The sequence below is a fragment of the Apteryx mantelli genome, chromosome 27 (genome assembly GCF_036417845.1).
Source record: "Apteryx mantelli isolate bAptMan1 chromosome 27, bAptMan1.hap1, whole genome shotgun sequence".
In the NCBI taxonomy this organism is placed as follows: Eukaryota; Metazoa; Chordata; class Aves; order Apterygiformes; family Apterygidae; genus Apteryx; species Apteryx mantelli.
This window is the reverse complement of record NC_090004.1, coordinates 8,508,452-8,525,780: the sequence shown is the minus strand read 5'-3', so window position 1 is coordinate 8,525,780 and position 17,329 is coordinate 8,508,452. Positions and strand designations below refer to the sequence as shown.

Genomic DNA, 17,329 nt, shown 5'->3' with positions numbered 1-17,329 from the left:
GCTCCGGGCGCGGCCAATCCGAGCGCGGCGCGGGCGGCGCGCTGACGCAGCACGGCGGCGGCGGCGCGCTGACGCACCGACGCACGCTGACGCGGGGCGGCATGGCGGCGGCGGCGGTGTCGGCGGCGCTGCGGGAGTGCGCGGCGGCCGTAGCGCGGCAGGACGCGGCCTGGCGGGCGGCGCTGGCCGCCTGGGCGCTGCTGCTGGGCGCGCTGGGCGGGCTGGCGGCGCAGATGCGCGCGGCGCGCCGGCTGGCCTGGGGCGCCTCGCCGCTGGGCGCCTTCGGCGGGCTGCGGGCGCGGCTGTGGCGGAAGCAGCGCGGCGCGGCCGAGGCGGCGCTGGAGCAGCTCGGCGGGCGGCGGTGAGGCGGCGGTGAGGCGGCGGCGGCGGCGGGGGGGGCGGGCGGCGGGGCCCGGGCCGCGCTGAGCCGCCCCGTTCCGCGCAGGGCGGAGCTGCGCGCCGTGCGCGACGCCGTGGCGGCCGCCGTGGCCGCCGTGCTGCGGCTCTACGAGGAGCGGGCGGCGGAGCTGGGCCTGGCGGCGGCGCTGCGGCGCGGGCCGCGCTGCCCCTCGCTGGCCGAGGCGCTGGAGGGGCTCCAGGACGTGGAGCGGTACTACCGGCACCTGTATCCTTCCGCGGCGGGGCCGGGGCGGGCGGGTCCCCGGGCGGGTCCCCCCCGGTATCGGTCCCCCCCCCCTCGGTGTCGGTCCTTACCGGGCCCGAAGGTACCTGGAGAGCAAGCTGCTGCTGCTGCGGGTCAGCTGCGACAGCCTGGCGGACATGGAGGCCCTGCCGCAGTGCTGGGAGAGGATCCTGGAGCGCCACAAGCCGGACGTCGTTCAAGGTAGCTGCCCGCCCGCGTCCCTGCCCAGCTGCGTGCCAGTTGTGCAGCCCCACGAGCCCCTCGCTGCACCTCCCGCTGCAGCAGGCGAGCTCGCTGCGCATGCGCTTCCTCTTTGCGACGTGCCCTGAGGTTTTGCGTGTGATTTATGCGATGCACGAAGTGGCATCATTACTTGTACTAAAGCAGGGAGCTTGGTGCTCCCTTTTACTTGGTCTGCCAAGATAACGTCACCTAGGACTTTTTTTATGGCTTTTAGAAATAAGTTAAATTTTTGTGGATATGGAGTGTAAATAAAATGCACTAAACTAATTCTGTTTTTTTCAGATACGCTTCTTAAGATCTCTCTTTTTCTTGACAATCAGCGAGCGCTGTGTTGCTAACCAGGCTCCTGAGGGAGAACAGGATACGCTGATGTTGATCAGCTCCTATTAGTGTCTGATACGTGACTTTTCTGACATACCTATGAAGAGGAGGATGAACTGAGTAAGCCTTCCTTGTGCCTTTTGGAAGCTGAGCAGACTGGATACTTGGCCTAGGAAATGCTTGGGCTGTTCCATTTTCAAATGGAAATGGACTTAACTTAGTGTCCAAAGAAGACAGCAGGAAATGAGTCATCATCTTCAGCTACAGAAGCTGGCCTTTGTCTTGTGTACCCTGGATATTTTGTATACTGAAAGAAATGTTGAGATTCATTAAGTTGAAAACAAATGGTACTAGTTGTGTTTAGAAGGGTCCTGCAAATAAATAAATAAATGTAACATGGTGTCCTGCGCTTTGACATTATGTAAAAGAGATTTTTAAGTACTGTCCTTACAAATAAATAAGAGATGCCAAATCAGGGCTTAGAAACTTTTTGTGCCTTGTGCCTCTGAGCAATGTGTTTTCTTTCATCCCGTCTTCCATACAGCCCCATAACTTCCCTCACTCATCTGTGCAGTGAAGAGGAAAGCTATGTGCAAGTGCAGTTTTCAAGTGTGAGAGTGTACTTTATAGCATTGTTAAGGGAAGTTTTGTTACTATGCAGCCTTTGGAGCTGTAGTATGATGTTTCGATGGCAATCCTAGATGAACTTAAAGATCAGTTTTTTCATATAAAGATGGAAGGACATAAACTGTTTGAACAGAAGTTAGGTTCCCTACCCCTGTCAAAGTAATTAACAATTTATCAAACATCCTTGTGTAAAGAGATGACCATAAGGTTTTCACCTTCCTCAGGGGGGCGGTACAGCATTTCTTTTAAGTCATTGTTTCCAGATGTCATATAATTTTTTAACCTATTGCCAAGGAAAGTGGGTCATGCAGTCGGGAAATGAGAGAAACATTTACTGCACCTCTGTTTACAGTTTTCTCTAGTATCTCTCCCTATACAGTGGAGATTGCTATAGGAAATGTCAATGTTTCAGATTCCCTTTTGATGTCACACAGGCATCTTATAAACAAGTGTCCTGTAAATGTCCTGTCTTTGAGCACTGAGACAGTGTGGTGAGGTTCATAGTAAGCATTTTTTTGCAGCTTTCTGATAGCATCTCTCTGATACCACAAGTATGATACAAAAGTCTTAAACACGGGGAATGAATCTGACCGCCTGAGGGCACTGCTCAACCTGCAGAGAGCCACGTTCAGGGGAGCCCTTGAGCACTGCTGGCTGTACAGGGCTGGTGTTGCTAATGCTCCCCATCAGCTGACAGGTCTTTGTGGAATGGTACTTCATATGCAGTTTAAATTACAACGTAAAATAATGTCATCCTCTTGGCTTTGGTATGGCTTCAGGGTGTCACAGCGGATGGAACCAGCATTTGTCAGAGGAAAGGCTTTAATAACAGAAGGGAAGTGAGGCAGATTCTGCTCTGTACATATAGAGGACAGGTGTTCTAGGCAGTTGCTGGGCACAGAGGCTGGTGGAGGTTTTCAGCTGGTTGGTGGCACTCCTCCACTGCTGTAAGTAGTTCCCATTTGTGCCTGTGCCTTGCACATCACTTGAGTACCCTGGAGTGCTTGCTGGTGCTGATCCTGTCCTCCAGCCTGCTGTGAGAGATGGACTCTCATAGCTAGACAAGTGGCTCCTGTGCATCCCCTACAGAGCTTGTGCAAGTGTGCGATGTAACTGTGTGCTGTGAGTCAGAGCACAAATATTCTGGAGCTTTTCACTTGGTTGTCTCCTTTCAAGGGAGGTGAGAAATGAAGTCCTCTTCCTGCTGCTTCAGTTTAAGATAAAACAGATGATGTAGTAAAGATACTGGTTTGGCAGATCAACCAAGAATGCCGTTTCTTTAGAAAATGTTTGTACAGCAGTCTCAATGCAGATACTTCTGCATGCAGAGCGTTTCCTATCCCTCTAGTGTGGCTCTTTCTCACCTGTGACCTGATGTCACTGACTCATTTTGTTAGTGTGCTTCTGATGCAGTGTGTTGCATCACAGTTTCAGCTCAGTATAAGGCATTTATTTTTCTGTCCACAGCAGTGTGAGCAATTTCATCTAGTTTCCTTTTCCAGAGCTTTGCTCCAAGGCATGCACTCCTCTTTCAGTTTTAGGAATTCGGCTTCTACCTTTGCTAGATTATTTACATTCAAAATCATTTTGGCTCTATTGAGCTTCCAGTCAGTGAAGTACACTGGGTAAAACTTATTAGCCATTGCCTGCTATTAGTGTTCAACCCGTGCATCCTCCCAGGGATGTTGCTGACTTCTGATTTTAAGGGAAGGAGAAGTGTATGCTATGGGATGACACAGATTGCAGGAGATTATGTAAATTACCTCTTAACTACCACTGTGACAGCTGGTTGCAGCTGTCTGCAGAGCATGTCAGTCTGAAATCCACCTGACAAATAGAAGTTAAATACTGTGATACAGTAGAGAACAAGGATAATGCCAGTATCTTTCACCTGCCTGCCTGTCCCTTATTTTGATAGTTTTGAACCTGGGGCAGACATGTAGATCTATTGCCTGTGTCAAGAATGTGCTGCCAAGCTATGTGATTTGCTGCTTTATGAGAAGCATTTTGGTGGGGGGGAGGAAACTTTTCTTCAGTTTTTATATGTCTGTTGACATTCTTTCAGTATGTGCTGCCGCATTTTTCTGCTTGCCTCTGTTTTGCACATCTGCACCAGCCAGACAGGAGCAGGGGTTCTACTTGTTGCCTAATGCCACACACAGCTGGAGGCAGTGCATGTGGCTAATGCATACCGTTACTATAATCGTCACTATGCTTAAACACTTAAGGTCTGTCTTTGGTTTGCTGTCCAAAGGTTCTCTAGGCTTATGACTGCTACCCGTAAACACCTGGAGTTTTTTAATAACTGAACAGGCCAGAGTCATCTCTTCTTGCTACAAGCCTCTGCCAAATTGCCAGACAACAAACTAGACACTGTTAAGAGGAAGGTTACTGGAATCTGTAAAATGGTTTGAGGAACAGGTCTGAAATTCAATTAGAGACATGCATACTGTAGTCTGCATTTGTTACTGTCATTCCTGAAGAGCAATGACATATTCTGAATTTAGTCCCTTTGCCATGTTTGGGCTGTTGGCTAAATCCTGTGTTGCTACACTTAAATGAAGGTAGGGAATACAAAAACTATCTCTGCTGTATAACGACAGAGTTTAAAGCCAGCCTTTTTCCTGTGGTCCAATCGCTTACCTTGGAGCTAATATTTCCCCAGCATACAGCCTCTCTCCGAAGCATAGGAAGGAATGATTTTGGCCTGCCCTGTTCTGATAGGTCTTGATATCCACATCCTGCAGATCAACTGCAGTACCAGCTAAGGTCTAGCACAACAAGAAAGGCAGGCACTCAGGAGCCAGAAATCTGCACAGAGAAAGCAGGGCAGCTAATGGCAAACATACACGTTTCCCCTGCCCCCCTCAGTAGTGCTTATTGCTGGTTTCTTAAAATGTCACTTGGCAACAAGTGGCCAACACCATTCTGGTTTTTGAGGGATGGGGGATGAGGGAGGGCAGCCAAACTAATAAAGAACAGCTGCACTGTCTTGTACTCATTATACATGGCATAAAGTGGATAAAGACAGATGGTTGTAGGGTAAAGCTTGGGGTATCACCCTTGGTCAGGCCTTGAGGTATCATCCTATCATCAGAAAACAATAAATCATGATGTTCATAGATGGAGAATCATATTTAGTGATGCACACACTATAGAGCCCTTCAGCATCCCGCTCCTCTAGTGGCATGTCTTTAGTACAGCTGCATAAAGAACAAATGGAGTCAGAGGCCAGTCAGCACTAAGCTGCCATCAGATGCTTCTGAGACAGCTGAGTACCAGGAGCCTGTGAGCGGTGTGCTAGTAATTGTCTTCTGTCGTCGGAAACTGTCTTACAGCTCAGAATAATAAATTGCTCTAGATCAACTCTGAGTGACATTTTCATGTCTGCCTGAGGTCGTTGTTTTCTATGACGAAAATAAGAGTGTGGATGTCCCAAATGATCCTCTAAAATGATATATTTTAAATACATACTCCTGCTTCTTGTTTGCCACTTACCTTATCCCTATGTGTAAGTATGTACAAAAGATTACAGTTTTCTAAAAGTAAATTTCTGGTCTTTCTGAGATTTCTAATGACAGGTTGGAATTTTGGAAGCTCTTCAGAACAGTTCAGTGGTGGCCTTTCTGCTTCTACTGGCTCTCTGATTTCTGCCTTTTAGGTTAACAACAGATATTTTAAAAGTGCTGAGAGAGCTTTCTGGATTATAAGTAGCCATGACCTGACTCTGAACTCTTACTAAAATGGGGTGAAAGGGGTGCTCATTGAATTTTTGGTGCAATTAATTACTTTGTACTGTTTATGGCTGATAGGACATGTCATCGATTGCATTTGTTTGCAGTGTTCTGGAAGGGCATGAATGAACCTCCCGTCAGAGTGCTTTAATTGGATACAACTGTGGGTTTTGTTCAATTTCAAGATCTGTATGTTACAGCTCAGGAAGGCTGCCAAGATCCCCAGTTGTTAACAAGAATGTCGTTTCTTGTATGTGTGAGATTCTCTTCAGCCAGCAGTCTCTGGAGAATATCTGCAGGTTCAAAGGTTCCCACCAAGAAGACATCACTTCATTACACCGGGGTGGGTATTCATTCTTTAAGCATTTAACTTCAGAGCACTCAAGTGAGAAGGCCATGTCTCCTCTTTCAATATTTGATAGTCTGCACTGCTAAATTAGATACCTGCAGTTAGACAGTGCAGGTATCATTCTGTGGCACTGTCCTAGCTTATGTCTCTGAGAAGCCAGGGCAGACTGAGATGGGTGCTGGCCTTCTCTCATACAGAGCTGTCTGTCTCATCCTGAAGGCCACTGGCTCACTCTGGAGCAGCTTCGGGAGCACAGAACCAATGCTGGGCCCATGCAGCACTTGCGTCTAGTCCATGCCTGTAGTATCTATGATCTGTGCTTGCGCTCACATAGAGCAGAGGTATGTTATCATGCTGACAAATCCTCTTTCAGGGCATGCAGATAGCTCACAGGCATATTTCTTCACTCTTTCAGAGGAGCCATTTATCTTGCTTTTTATTTGTTTCTGTGTCTGAGCATTTCAAAATTGAGCTATGACATGGTCCACCACTAGCAAGCCATGCCTGTCTGCTGTCATCAGTAAAGGATTTCAGTGTCTGTCTTAGTATTGGGACAGAGGAGGGAGATGAGTGAAAAAATAAGCATTCATCTGTCAAGCAATGGGATCCTCTCTAGCTGCTTGGAGAAAACTGTGTGTGAGGACTAGAGGTTGTTGATTCCAGCCTGTACGATACCTGTATGAGGTGAGGGGGGAACAGCAGAATCAAGGGAAGCACTAGCTCTGAGGCTAACTGATAAAATTTACCTAACTGCAAAAAATAATTCTGTGTGCCTTTACTTTTGGAGCAAAGCTTTTAAAGTATTCTTGCATGGAGAGCTGTCTTTTAGGAATGCAATAAAACAAAGTTAGCAGCTGGAGCTACCTTGTTAAAGTAAAATTTTCAGGAAACACAAAGCCCATGCTTTGATTTTCAGCTTTACCTCCTGTTAACTTAATTTGAAAATAGTTATTCTTCACTTATAGGGAAAGTACAAACTAAAATCAGTTACTAAATTTAAATACCCACAAACATTTATAGAAAGCATCTGACTTCTATCTGGCTAGTTTGTTTCTTCATGTAGGGTGAAAGTCAGCTTCTAATGGAGTGATATCTCTGCACAGTTCTCTTTTGGAAATAAGGAGCTGCAATGGGTAATTTTATTTTTGACACATTTACATCACCCTATTCTTCCATTCTACAATTGGGTATGGTTGTGTTGTCTGGCTGTCTTCTCCTGAGTCTGGCCAGCTTGCCACCATTATTGATAGTGAAAAACTCTCATGTATTATAACTTCCAGGCTCTCTAGCCAGTAGTAACATTTATTATCTAAATGTCTTTGTATATACCAGGTTCCCAAGATCTTTGCCCAATGACATGCTGGAACCAAAATACATGGACTTGTAATGCCAGATTCAGAACTCCAGACTTTGAAAGAAACTCAAAAGCTTTGCTCCAGCATAAGCTCCTAGGTTTCAAACAGATTTCAGAGCTGAATTTACTACAAGAGTCCTTGTTTAGTAAAAGGCTAAAGAAATTGGCACCTGAATTTAAGTTTAAAGTTTAGTTGGAGGCAGAAATACATGATAAAAAGCTGCATGAGTCATTTAATAAACCAAGCATGGGTTTCACAAGCCCCCGTGGTTTTCATGCTTATTCTCTGAGACTTTCATCTTGGCCTGAAGCAGAACTCCTTTGTGATTTTGCAGGGCCCCAGAGGCTGCTTGAGTGCTTATCCACTCAGAAATAAAACAAACATTCTCCCATCTACATTAATTGAATGTGTAGCTCTCATTCCTAGCTTTTGGCTGCCTGTGCTTTCATGTTTTTCTAGCACTCTTGACTTTATCACAGTATTTGCCTTGTTGAGTTGTTGGTGAGCTCCAAGGGGAGCAAAATCTGCTAATCCTATAGATGTGAGCTGAATGGGAACACATCTGGGTGAGAACCAGGGATTTGCTCTTCTGCAGTGCGGAAGTGCTCAGCACAGGGTCCATTGCCTGGCCTTGCAAAGAAGGGCACAAAAAGTTCTTTGGCCAGCTTTTTGCCACTGTGGTTTATCCCATATTGCTACATCCAGCCCTTTCTATTCCAGCAGATCCTCTAGGGCTGATTATTCTGCAGCTCACCACCTCAGCAGAATGCAGCCTGTTCTCATCTCACTTGCCTTATCTGCCAGTCCTGTGTAGATTTTATTTCAATCCTCTCTTCCTGCTTTTCCCCTCAACCCTTTCACTCCTCCTCCCTCCTTCTGTGGAAACAAATCTACGGTAGGTGTCTCTTGAACTTGCCTGAACTCCTTGTCCCAAGCACCTTCCTGACTAATCCTTTCCAGATGTCCAGGAACTTTTATGATTAGCAGTTCTGCTCAAGTTCCTCATTCATTCTCAGTCAGAGCAAAAATTGTATTTCCTAATGTTATTTTGAATAATAAGGCTGATCATGGCCTTCTGAAAAAACATTGCCACTTCAAAACACAATGTTTTAGCTCTACTACAGCCTTCAGCACCCAAATTGGGGATGAGCTTGAGCACAACAGACATCATAAATAGCATAAAACTTTTCCCTTCCATAGCTTACTATGCTCAATAGCTTTCTATGAAGTTTTGAAAGCCCTCAGGATTGCAGTTGCACCCAGCCAAGTGACAGGGGCGTTGGGTTGTAATTTCCTGGATACAGACGCATAGAGAAATTAGGTGGGTTCGTCTGTTGGATGTTACTCAGACAACAGTGAGCCAGCAAGGGAAAGCAAGTTTCCCTGCCTAACTTCTCATCTCCTTTCCAAAATAACTTTGGTTTTGGTGAGGTGACTTTTACTTCAGACAGGTGGATAAGATCAGTGGCTTTTGTTCACAAGATCTGGATGGCCTGTGTGTCCTGTGTTTGTTGCCGAATATGTCAAGCTGGATACGACTTTGTGATTTGTACATAAAGGCTGCATTTGGCATGGGTCTGTCAGGGAAAAGGTCTGTCTTTCACCTCAGGGTCCGTGTGGATGATGAGATCTGTAAGCCTGGAAGTAAAGACTGAGTCGGTTTATAATCCTGGAGACTGTCTCTTCAGCCCAGCCTCTAGCTTGTCTTGAAGTCATGCCCTGCGGTTCCACATGTGCATCCAATGATTTTTCATCTCTTTTCCATTGTAATGTGTGTGTAGCAAGGTTTGCATTGTTTTTTTGGATACTGGAAAGTTTTCAGTTGTTCAGTGGGGCTTGCGAAATTCCTGTCTTTTTTCTTCCATTTGCTCTTGCTTTGGGATTCACCTTGGCATGTTATGTGTTTATTTCAAAATGCTGGTGGTAAGAAAGAGGGAGTTTCTGTAAATTCAAATCCTTGTAATGAAACAGTTTTGTGTCATCAGCAGTCTGGGGTTCTGAAATGGGTAAATGCCTTTAGGACGAATCTGCTTTGGAGTGCTGCACCTCCTCTCAGCCCCACATCTCTCCAATGCCTTTTCACACAAGCAGGATTTACACAAACATTAAATAGATACCTTTAAATTCACAGCAAAGAAATCTTTGTAAGATGTAGTATTCTTCCTTCCTCATGCAGTGCCACAGCCTTCCTCCTCGGTGTGAGCTGATACAGGATGACTCTCTGTTCCTTTTTTATGCAGTCCAGACAGTCTCTAGGCCACCTGGGGAAGGGAGAATGAAGAATATCAAGTCGGTAAGTCTCCTAACTGTTGTGCTATGTGAGGAATGAATCCAAGAGTCTTTGCAGACTATTAATCTTTTCCAGTCATAAGAAAGCAAATGATCTCCTCCCGCTCCCATAAGTACTGCTCCTTCTCCTGCCCCCCCAACCCCCGGTGTTTGAACTGTTCACCAAGAGCTTTATTAAAAACTACAAGATGCAGTTTTCTTCCTAACTGAATCCCAAACAACTGTGTTAAGTGGAGAAGAAACATTTGGTGCAGTCAGCTTTAGAGCATATTTGTATGTAGTCCATGGCCACTTGTCAGCCAGAGACTGGTTTCAACTTTGCGCTAAGCATAATAGGACCTTTCCTCTTTTCTCCTGAGATTAGAAGATGAATTCAAGCTGGTCAGACATTATGGCCCCATTTTAAAGACTGCCCTGGGAGTAATTCATGTGACATACATGCCACCGTGTAAAGGATGCTATCTTTGAGACCTCAGGGTGGTCTGATAACAACCTCATTCTTTCCTGACTCTGCTGTGTGACCTGCTCTGTCACTATGCTTCAAGAATAATCCTGTTCTCTGGAAAGTGCCATCAGCTCCAAGAACAAACTGTGTTGCGCAGCAGCTAGGGCCTAATGATTTTCCTGTGCAATCCTTTCTTGGCCTTGAAAGGTGAGGTTTCTGAAGATGTCCTGGAGCCTGCCACCTGTCCTCTTGACGGAACACCAGGATAGCTGGCCAGTACAACCTTTGTGGCAGGGTATGAAATGACAGGTGACGAGCACTGTGTCGTCTCCAGCTTCTGATGTGCACAGCGAAACTGCAGCGGGTGCTGAAACACGCTGACCGAAAGCAGTTGTGGGTTTGCTTTACACAGACTGTGGTGAGGACAGCGCTGGTGTGTCGCGTGGAGGGGGCGCTCCACGACAGCGGTGCTAACGAGGCACGGAGGGACTGTGCATACCAAGGTGGGCTGCCTGCTGCGCAAGGCACTTCCCCGCCAGCTGCTGTGCGTCACTTCCATTCCTTGGCACTGCGTGAAATTTGTCACAGCATTATCCATTTCATTTCTTTCTGTTCCCTCAGTCTGAAATCCATCAACCAGTGCTAAGAAAAAAACATTTAGAAAAGAAGCCAAAGCAGAAGTAAGCAAAGCTGTTCAGTTGGCTGAATTCCTCCAGTTTGTTGTGCCCTGCTACTTAGTTTGACTGAAAAGAAACTGATTCTGCTTTATGCACCTGAGGCTGTGGGAGAGAGGAAAGCAATAATCGGTTTTGCTTCTTATTTTCACTGGCAGAGAACACTACCCCCTATTTTGGAAATGAAAGAATGATTTCATTTTGGTAGAACAGAAATCCTGATTCTGGAATAACTCCTACAATTTTTATTGCTTTGGATGTCTGAGAAATCAAATACGGTCATTCATTTCTGAAATGACTAAGAAATTTGAACAGGGCTGATGGTGAAAGAAGAATAGAAAATCAGGGACTGACCTATCCAGAATTGTAAGGGATTCATTGATTTACACAGTCTAAAGCTAAAAATGATCATTAGATCAGTTGGTCTGACTTTCCCTCCTGTCTGTTGCAGTAGTAGATTAACTTCATCGTTCAAAGACCAGGCTTAATTTGCCATCTGTAAGTATTCTGTGCTAGGGGTTGTAGTTGGCTTTTCTATGATGTGTTTCACACTCAAGAGACCTTGAAACTCAAGAAACCTTGAAACAAGAGACACTTTCCTGGGCATTTCTCAGTGGACACAGGACATAAAGTAAAGAAATTGCCTAAAGTAAAGAAATACCCTTTCATGTTATGCTTTTGATACTTCTTTACCAAAACCCTGGGAAAGAGGGTTAGAGCAGGTTGTGCAAGTGGAAAAGAGGCAGATGATGCTGTAGAGTGGGAAATACGTTCTTGTTGCTTGCCCAAGGAGTGCTTTTAAGCTTAATAAATATATCTGTGAGTCAGATGTCAGAAATGGGGGAGAGAAGTAAGGAATGGAAAAGTCCAGACATTTGTGCACAAAGGAAAAAGAATCTGAAGTAATTCAGAAGCCCAGAGGAGCTTGTGGCTGATGTGTCTGAAGCAGAGAGACTAGGGGGACATCTACAACAGAGACAAAATAGTTCTGTAAACAAGGAACCTGAAAACGATCCACTGCTGCCATTTGTATTAGTCATGTCCGTTGTAGGCATGCCTTTAGGTGGGCTGGGTCCCCTTGCCAGTGCTTGCATTTGGTCAGACAGTTTTCATTTCCAGCACACTGCGTAACGTGCTGCCACTGGGAGATCCTGGATCTCCCTGCCCTGAAGGTGTGGGATAGGAGGCAATGTTGCCTGGAGCAATAAAGAGTCAATGATTTGGAAAAAAAAACAGATGCGCTAGGGGAATAATCCAGACCAGCTTTTGCTGGACACGACTCCCCCAACTCTAAAAGGCTTTTTGGTCGAGTTTAATAAGATTAGTCTGTAATGCTTTGGAGACGTCAGTTTGCTGGCAGGTTTGTGTTCAGTAGTTTCTCGAGCGCCAGGGAATGCTATTGCTCATTTCATTGGCTTGCCTTGATTTCACTGAATCAGACTGTTGCTTTGCTTCTCAGTTAGCTGCATCTGCACAACAGTAACAAACTGAAGATTAGAAAGCCTGGAGAGGGGTGCAAGAAAGTTCACCCTCTTGGAAGGGAGTTCCCTGTGTCCCCCCGCCCTGGAGCGGGCTGGAGGATGGGTGCCTTGGGAACACGTGGGCTCTGCACTCAACCTGACTTCTGTCCCAGCCAGCAATCCTGCTGGGATCCAAGCCCCTCCTTATTGCCGCAGCATGGAGCAATGACAGTACATTGTACAGCTTGTTCTGTTGCTGGGGAGCGTGTGTTCTCTAAAGCTGCAGTTTAGGTCCGTGCTGACATTATTGAAGCTACTGGTAATAAAACATGTCACTACAAGGGCCAGGGCTACATCTGATCCTGTAAAGGGAAAGGAAAAAAACTACTCAAACCGAACACGTATTGATGAGAGGGCTGGATTTTCAGGGACGTGAAGCACTTAGTCCTGCCGCTGAGCCCTGCTGGCAGGGTGGAGAGGCACCTCCCAGACCTGTAGTGTTTTCCCCATAGAAGGGACAAAGAGAGCACAGAGCTGAGCTTCCTGGTGCCACATCATCATGCAAGTGCTGAACACTCCCAGTGCAATGAACTACAAATAATGTTGTTGATGCCTCTGCCATCCCGTCAGGGATTAGTACATGCTGGAGCAATTTGTATGGGGATGAAACTTGGAAGAAAGGGCAATGCTGAGAAAATACGGTATTATTTATTATTGCCAGTTGCAAGGGAACAGCAGCAGCCTCCAAGCTTGTATAACTCTGGAACAAGACTATTATTAGAACGGAAAGTTAGCAAGCAATTAGCTAATTGCAATTCACATTGTCTGTTGGCAATTATAAGGAGAACAGTTATAAACTCCAACAGATGGAACTCAAATGGGTCAGTCTTTTTTTTCCCCCCATCCCCAAAGGGCATTTTCTGCGAACGTCTACGCTATAGGCTCAGATCATGGATTTGTGAAATGAGCCAGCCCTATGAGTAAACATGTTAAAGCAGTCCCTGCAAACAACTTTCCCCTGCTGAAGAAACGATAAGCAGCCATCTTCACACGTCTGTGTTCCCAGACAACATCAGATCTGCCCAATACTCAGAAGCTATTGTTTGGTAGAACTTGTCTTTTCTGGGAGTCTCATTTCCAGGAGATCCCAGAAGCCTGTACAAGGCAGTGGGTTAGATGCCAGAACTAGAGAAGCAGAGCTATGAGCCATTTGGTCTGCACTCACACTGGGACAGAAAGTAGCTAATTCGGTAGTTCAGTACAACAACGTGACCCAAGTCAGATACAGATCTGTCTGCTCAGTCTAACCCATTAGTGAATCTGAGGTCTTATTAAAGCTGGCCTAAACCCGAACTGGACATTTTCAAGGCTGGAAAGTTCAGCTAACAAGTGGTTTCATTCATTTACTCTGTTTGGTGATATTTCTTTATATAGTCCTGGAAAAAGGGGGAGCAAAGCAATCCGGCTAAAATATGTATTTCTTCTCATATTTTTATGACTTTATACAACTTCATATAACACCTTTTCTTCTTCCTCCAGCAGTGACATGAATCGGTGGTGCCTCCCTTAACTTACTTTCTAAAACTTTTGAGGTTATTTGAGGGATCTTCTGTCCACAGTGAGACTGAGTCAGAAAAGGTATTTCTGCAAAAATTAGCAAGGAGAGTAAGTAGAGTTCAGCTTTCCTGTTCAAGCCATAGGAGATACCAGCAAGGTAGCTCTCACGGGACAGAGATTATCTTATTGCTTTTGTTACAAATATCTGAGTGATGCAGGATGAATGATGGCAGTGAAACACAAAGCTTGGATTCTAGGGGTAGTTTGATGCACGTTTTGCATTTCTTTAAGCCAAAGAAGGATGCAAATACACTAACCTCCAGTGCCACTTTATTATCCACTCCATGAGTTTTGCATCTGATGAGCAATATTTTAAAGTGATGCTATAAATGTCTACTGAATAGTTGAGAAATTGTCTTATTTACCTATGAAGCATTTTTCTATTAAAATATATCAAGACATAAGCTGCATGTGTGCAGAACTGTATGTTTAAGGCTTAGAGATATGAGTGATGTACAGGCAAACATGGACACCCAGAGTATTGCTGCTGCACCCAGAGTATTGCTGCTGCAGTGTGGTAGTTTCTTTGTTAATTTTACAGAGCATGCATGAGTGTGGCATGCACAGTTACTTGTATAAGTCATATGAAAATTGTTTATGCATCTCAGATTCCTTTTTAGAGTATGGACAAGAACAGACAGATTTGGCCTTAAAAACAAAGTATCCCAGAAGGTATTCTGAGGCAAACATTTGGATAATGAATTTAAAATCTACAGTCAGACTTTACAGTGCAGCTTTCTGTGGCAATGCAAGGAGCATTGTTCCTTATCTCTTCTGAAAGTTAGTGATGCCATTGATTCTGGCAAAAGAAGAACATCCCTATTTCAGGTCAGGCTGCTACTGATATAGATACAGCTGTGGGGTCTGAAACAGATTAAGCCCAACTATATGAATTTCAAAAATAGTAATACAAAACCACTGCACACCTCTGATATTAAACAGAGGATGAGTTGGTATTCATCTTAGAGTGAATGCACTATAATGAAATGGAAACATCAGGTTTGACTTATAAACCCCGGGTTGCCCATAGGAGGCGGTTTATTGAGTAACCATTTATTAAAGACAAATGCTATCATTTGAAACATATCTCATGTAGAGCAGGGGACTGGCTGATTCCAAGGAATAGTAACTAGAGATGGAGCTTTGCATTTACAAGCCATTTATTTAAACAGGTTCCAGCATGTAAAGGAGTTTTGTGATGATAGCTGCCAGGTGCCCAAATGTCCACAGAGAGCCCCAGCCTGCCTGCCACCCGCAAAGAATGCAAACCCACAAGGTGCTGAGTGCCATGACCCAGGCCAAAAATGCTTAACTTTAAAATATATTTAACTGCAGGCAGAAAGATAATCCAGTTATCTTAGGTCAGACCAGTCATATGCTTAAAATAGGTACGTTTTGGATAGGGGCCACAGCTGTAGCAGAGGCTCCAAGGACTGATCAGGACTGAGGTGCTGAGCTCCACTCTCTGTGCTGAGAATCACTGGAAATAACAGCTGGCTACTGCAGGACACCTGCCAGTTTTGAAGATGATGTTGTCTAAGGGAAAACAGGGTGAGAGGACACCAAAGGCTGCACTGATTCCTGTCTTGGCCATTCGGATGGCCAGAACTGATCTGTGCCTGGGTCCTGGGTGTCCAGAGGAGGGACACCAGGGAGGAGCACCAGACTGGAATGTGTCTGGTAAGCCCAACTGCACTCACTTGCACACTTCTACATAAAACTTCCCTCTTCCTTCCAGCACTGGTACCTCAGCCTATTTAGGATCCATGAACAACTATATCCTCAGGTTTTGCTTCTTTGATCTTTGCTTTTTTATGATTTGTTAAGCATTCCCACTTTGTTCCTGCCCTATGAGCAAATTAAAAAAAAATGAAGAAATAGTTCAAAATTTTAATGCATTGTGAAGCAATTTGACTTTATTCCCTCCTGTCATCAAATGAAACAAAAATGAGCTGAGTATCTACCAGCTGGGGCTTGGGAGGGACTCTCCGCAGTGGGGACATGGCAGGACTGGCACTGCCAGCTTCTCTGCGACCGATCGGGTGCTGTCCTTCCTTGTGCTGTGCTGCTGCAAGGTTGCGCCTGAAAGCACTGTTCAATGCACTACCTGTGCCAAAGTCCCCAGAGATTTGGGGGGGGGGGGGTGTCTCTGATTTTGAGGACTTAGTTCAAAAAGCCTTAAAAAGAGCCTACATTTCTGAGGGCAAATCTTTAACATTTTAATCTGTTCTCTTTGAGGCACACCAATATCAGCACCTACTAGTCACTACCCTCTTCTAAAACTGCATAATTTTTCCTTTCATTTCATGAGTTAGTGATTTTGAGCTGCAGGGCAAATGTTAAATGTTAACAACTGCTGTTAAAGTCACATCTGTAGGTAATTTTGCTATTCACCTGGAAAGAAATAGTGTTCATTCAATTAATTTTAAAAGTATATGTTGCCTTTCTGAAATCTTTCTGGATAGACCCTAGCACCCCAACAAGACCATGCTTTTTGTTCTTTATATTTAAAATCAAAAATCTAAGATGATAATATCATTCATAGGAAGTAGCAGGTAAAATTGCATGCTTTCTAGAAGCATAAATTCAGTTTGTTGCATGTAGGAAAACTTTCTCGCTCAATGTAATATGACATTTGCAACCATTTAATTTGAATAAATTCCATTTTTATGCTCCATCCGGCTTTTAATATATCAGCCAAACCATTCGTAAGGGACAGAATGTAAATCCTGCCTATGTTTTCCCTTCTGTGCTATCATCAGAGATCTATCATGCTAACACTGCTTGTTCCTTTTGCTTTCAAAAGGTCAGCAGTTCAGTTCTTGAAGACCTGGAAGAAAATGCGGATTCCTTAAGGGTGAAAAGCAGCTCTGGAGCAGGAGAGGTTCTGGGATCTCTGTCACTATTCATCATGCTGAGTGCTGCGTGGGTAAATACGTGCTAGGGAAATGAGCTCTGCTGAATAAGCATGGCTTGAGGTTGGGAGGTATGTATTTACTCTTGTGCAAAATGCCTATCAGCCCTGCCTTTAGGGAGGCATCAGAGTGTCCCTCCTGACCCGACTTCCATTTCTCTGCCCAGAGCAGAAAGAGTCTTGGTTAGACTTTGTTGGGATTCACATGTAGTTTCAGGGAGTTTATGTATTTCTATCTCCAAGCTCAATCATTCAGCTAAGGACTCTGCCTCAGTACTCCACAGACAGACTACAAACAGCTAAAACACAAGGACCCTCATTTTAAAGTTGGATGTCTAAAATTAGACATCTAATTATGATGAACGTAGAAAAATTACATTTTTTTCAGAGAGAAAAGCAGGTGCCAAACATCCGTGTCTGGAAGTGTTCATTCAGTCACACAGTCATGGAATTGCTTCCATGGCTCTGTTAGCCAGTGCTGGAGAAGACAGGAGAGCAGGTCCTCCATCAGGGAGCAAAGGCAGAAGGGGACATACCAGTGAAGTCAGAAATGCCACTGGATTTACTCACTTTTTAGCAATAGTAAGATGATTTCATGAGCCCCATGTCCTCCCACCCCCACTCTTTTTCATTATATGTTAGATGCCAATCTTATTTT

At 45.0% G+C, this 17,329-nt stretch overlaps 1 protein-coding gene across 1 annotated transcript; it reads left to right on the top strand.

Annotated features, from left to right (window-relative positions):
- The first annotated feature begins 101 nt into the window (after nucleotides 1-101).
- Nucleotides 102-1,696, top strand: AIRIM (AFG2 interacting ribosome maturation factor). The gene is made up of 4 exons (XM_067311449.1): nucleotides 102-361; nucleotides 446-625; nucleotides 726-844; nucleotides 1,169-1,696. Exons 1-4 carry the CDS (start codon nucleotides 102-104, stop codon nucleotides 1,222-1,224), a joined length of 615 nt encoding a protein of 204 aa, XP_067167550.1. The 3' UTR covers nucleotides 1,225-1,696.
- The last annotated feature ends 15,633 nt before the right edge of the window (nucleotides 1,697-17,329 follow it).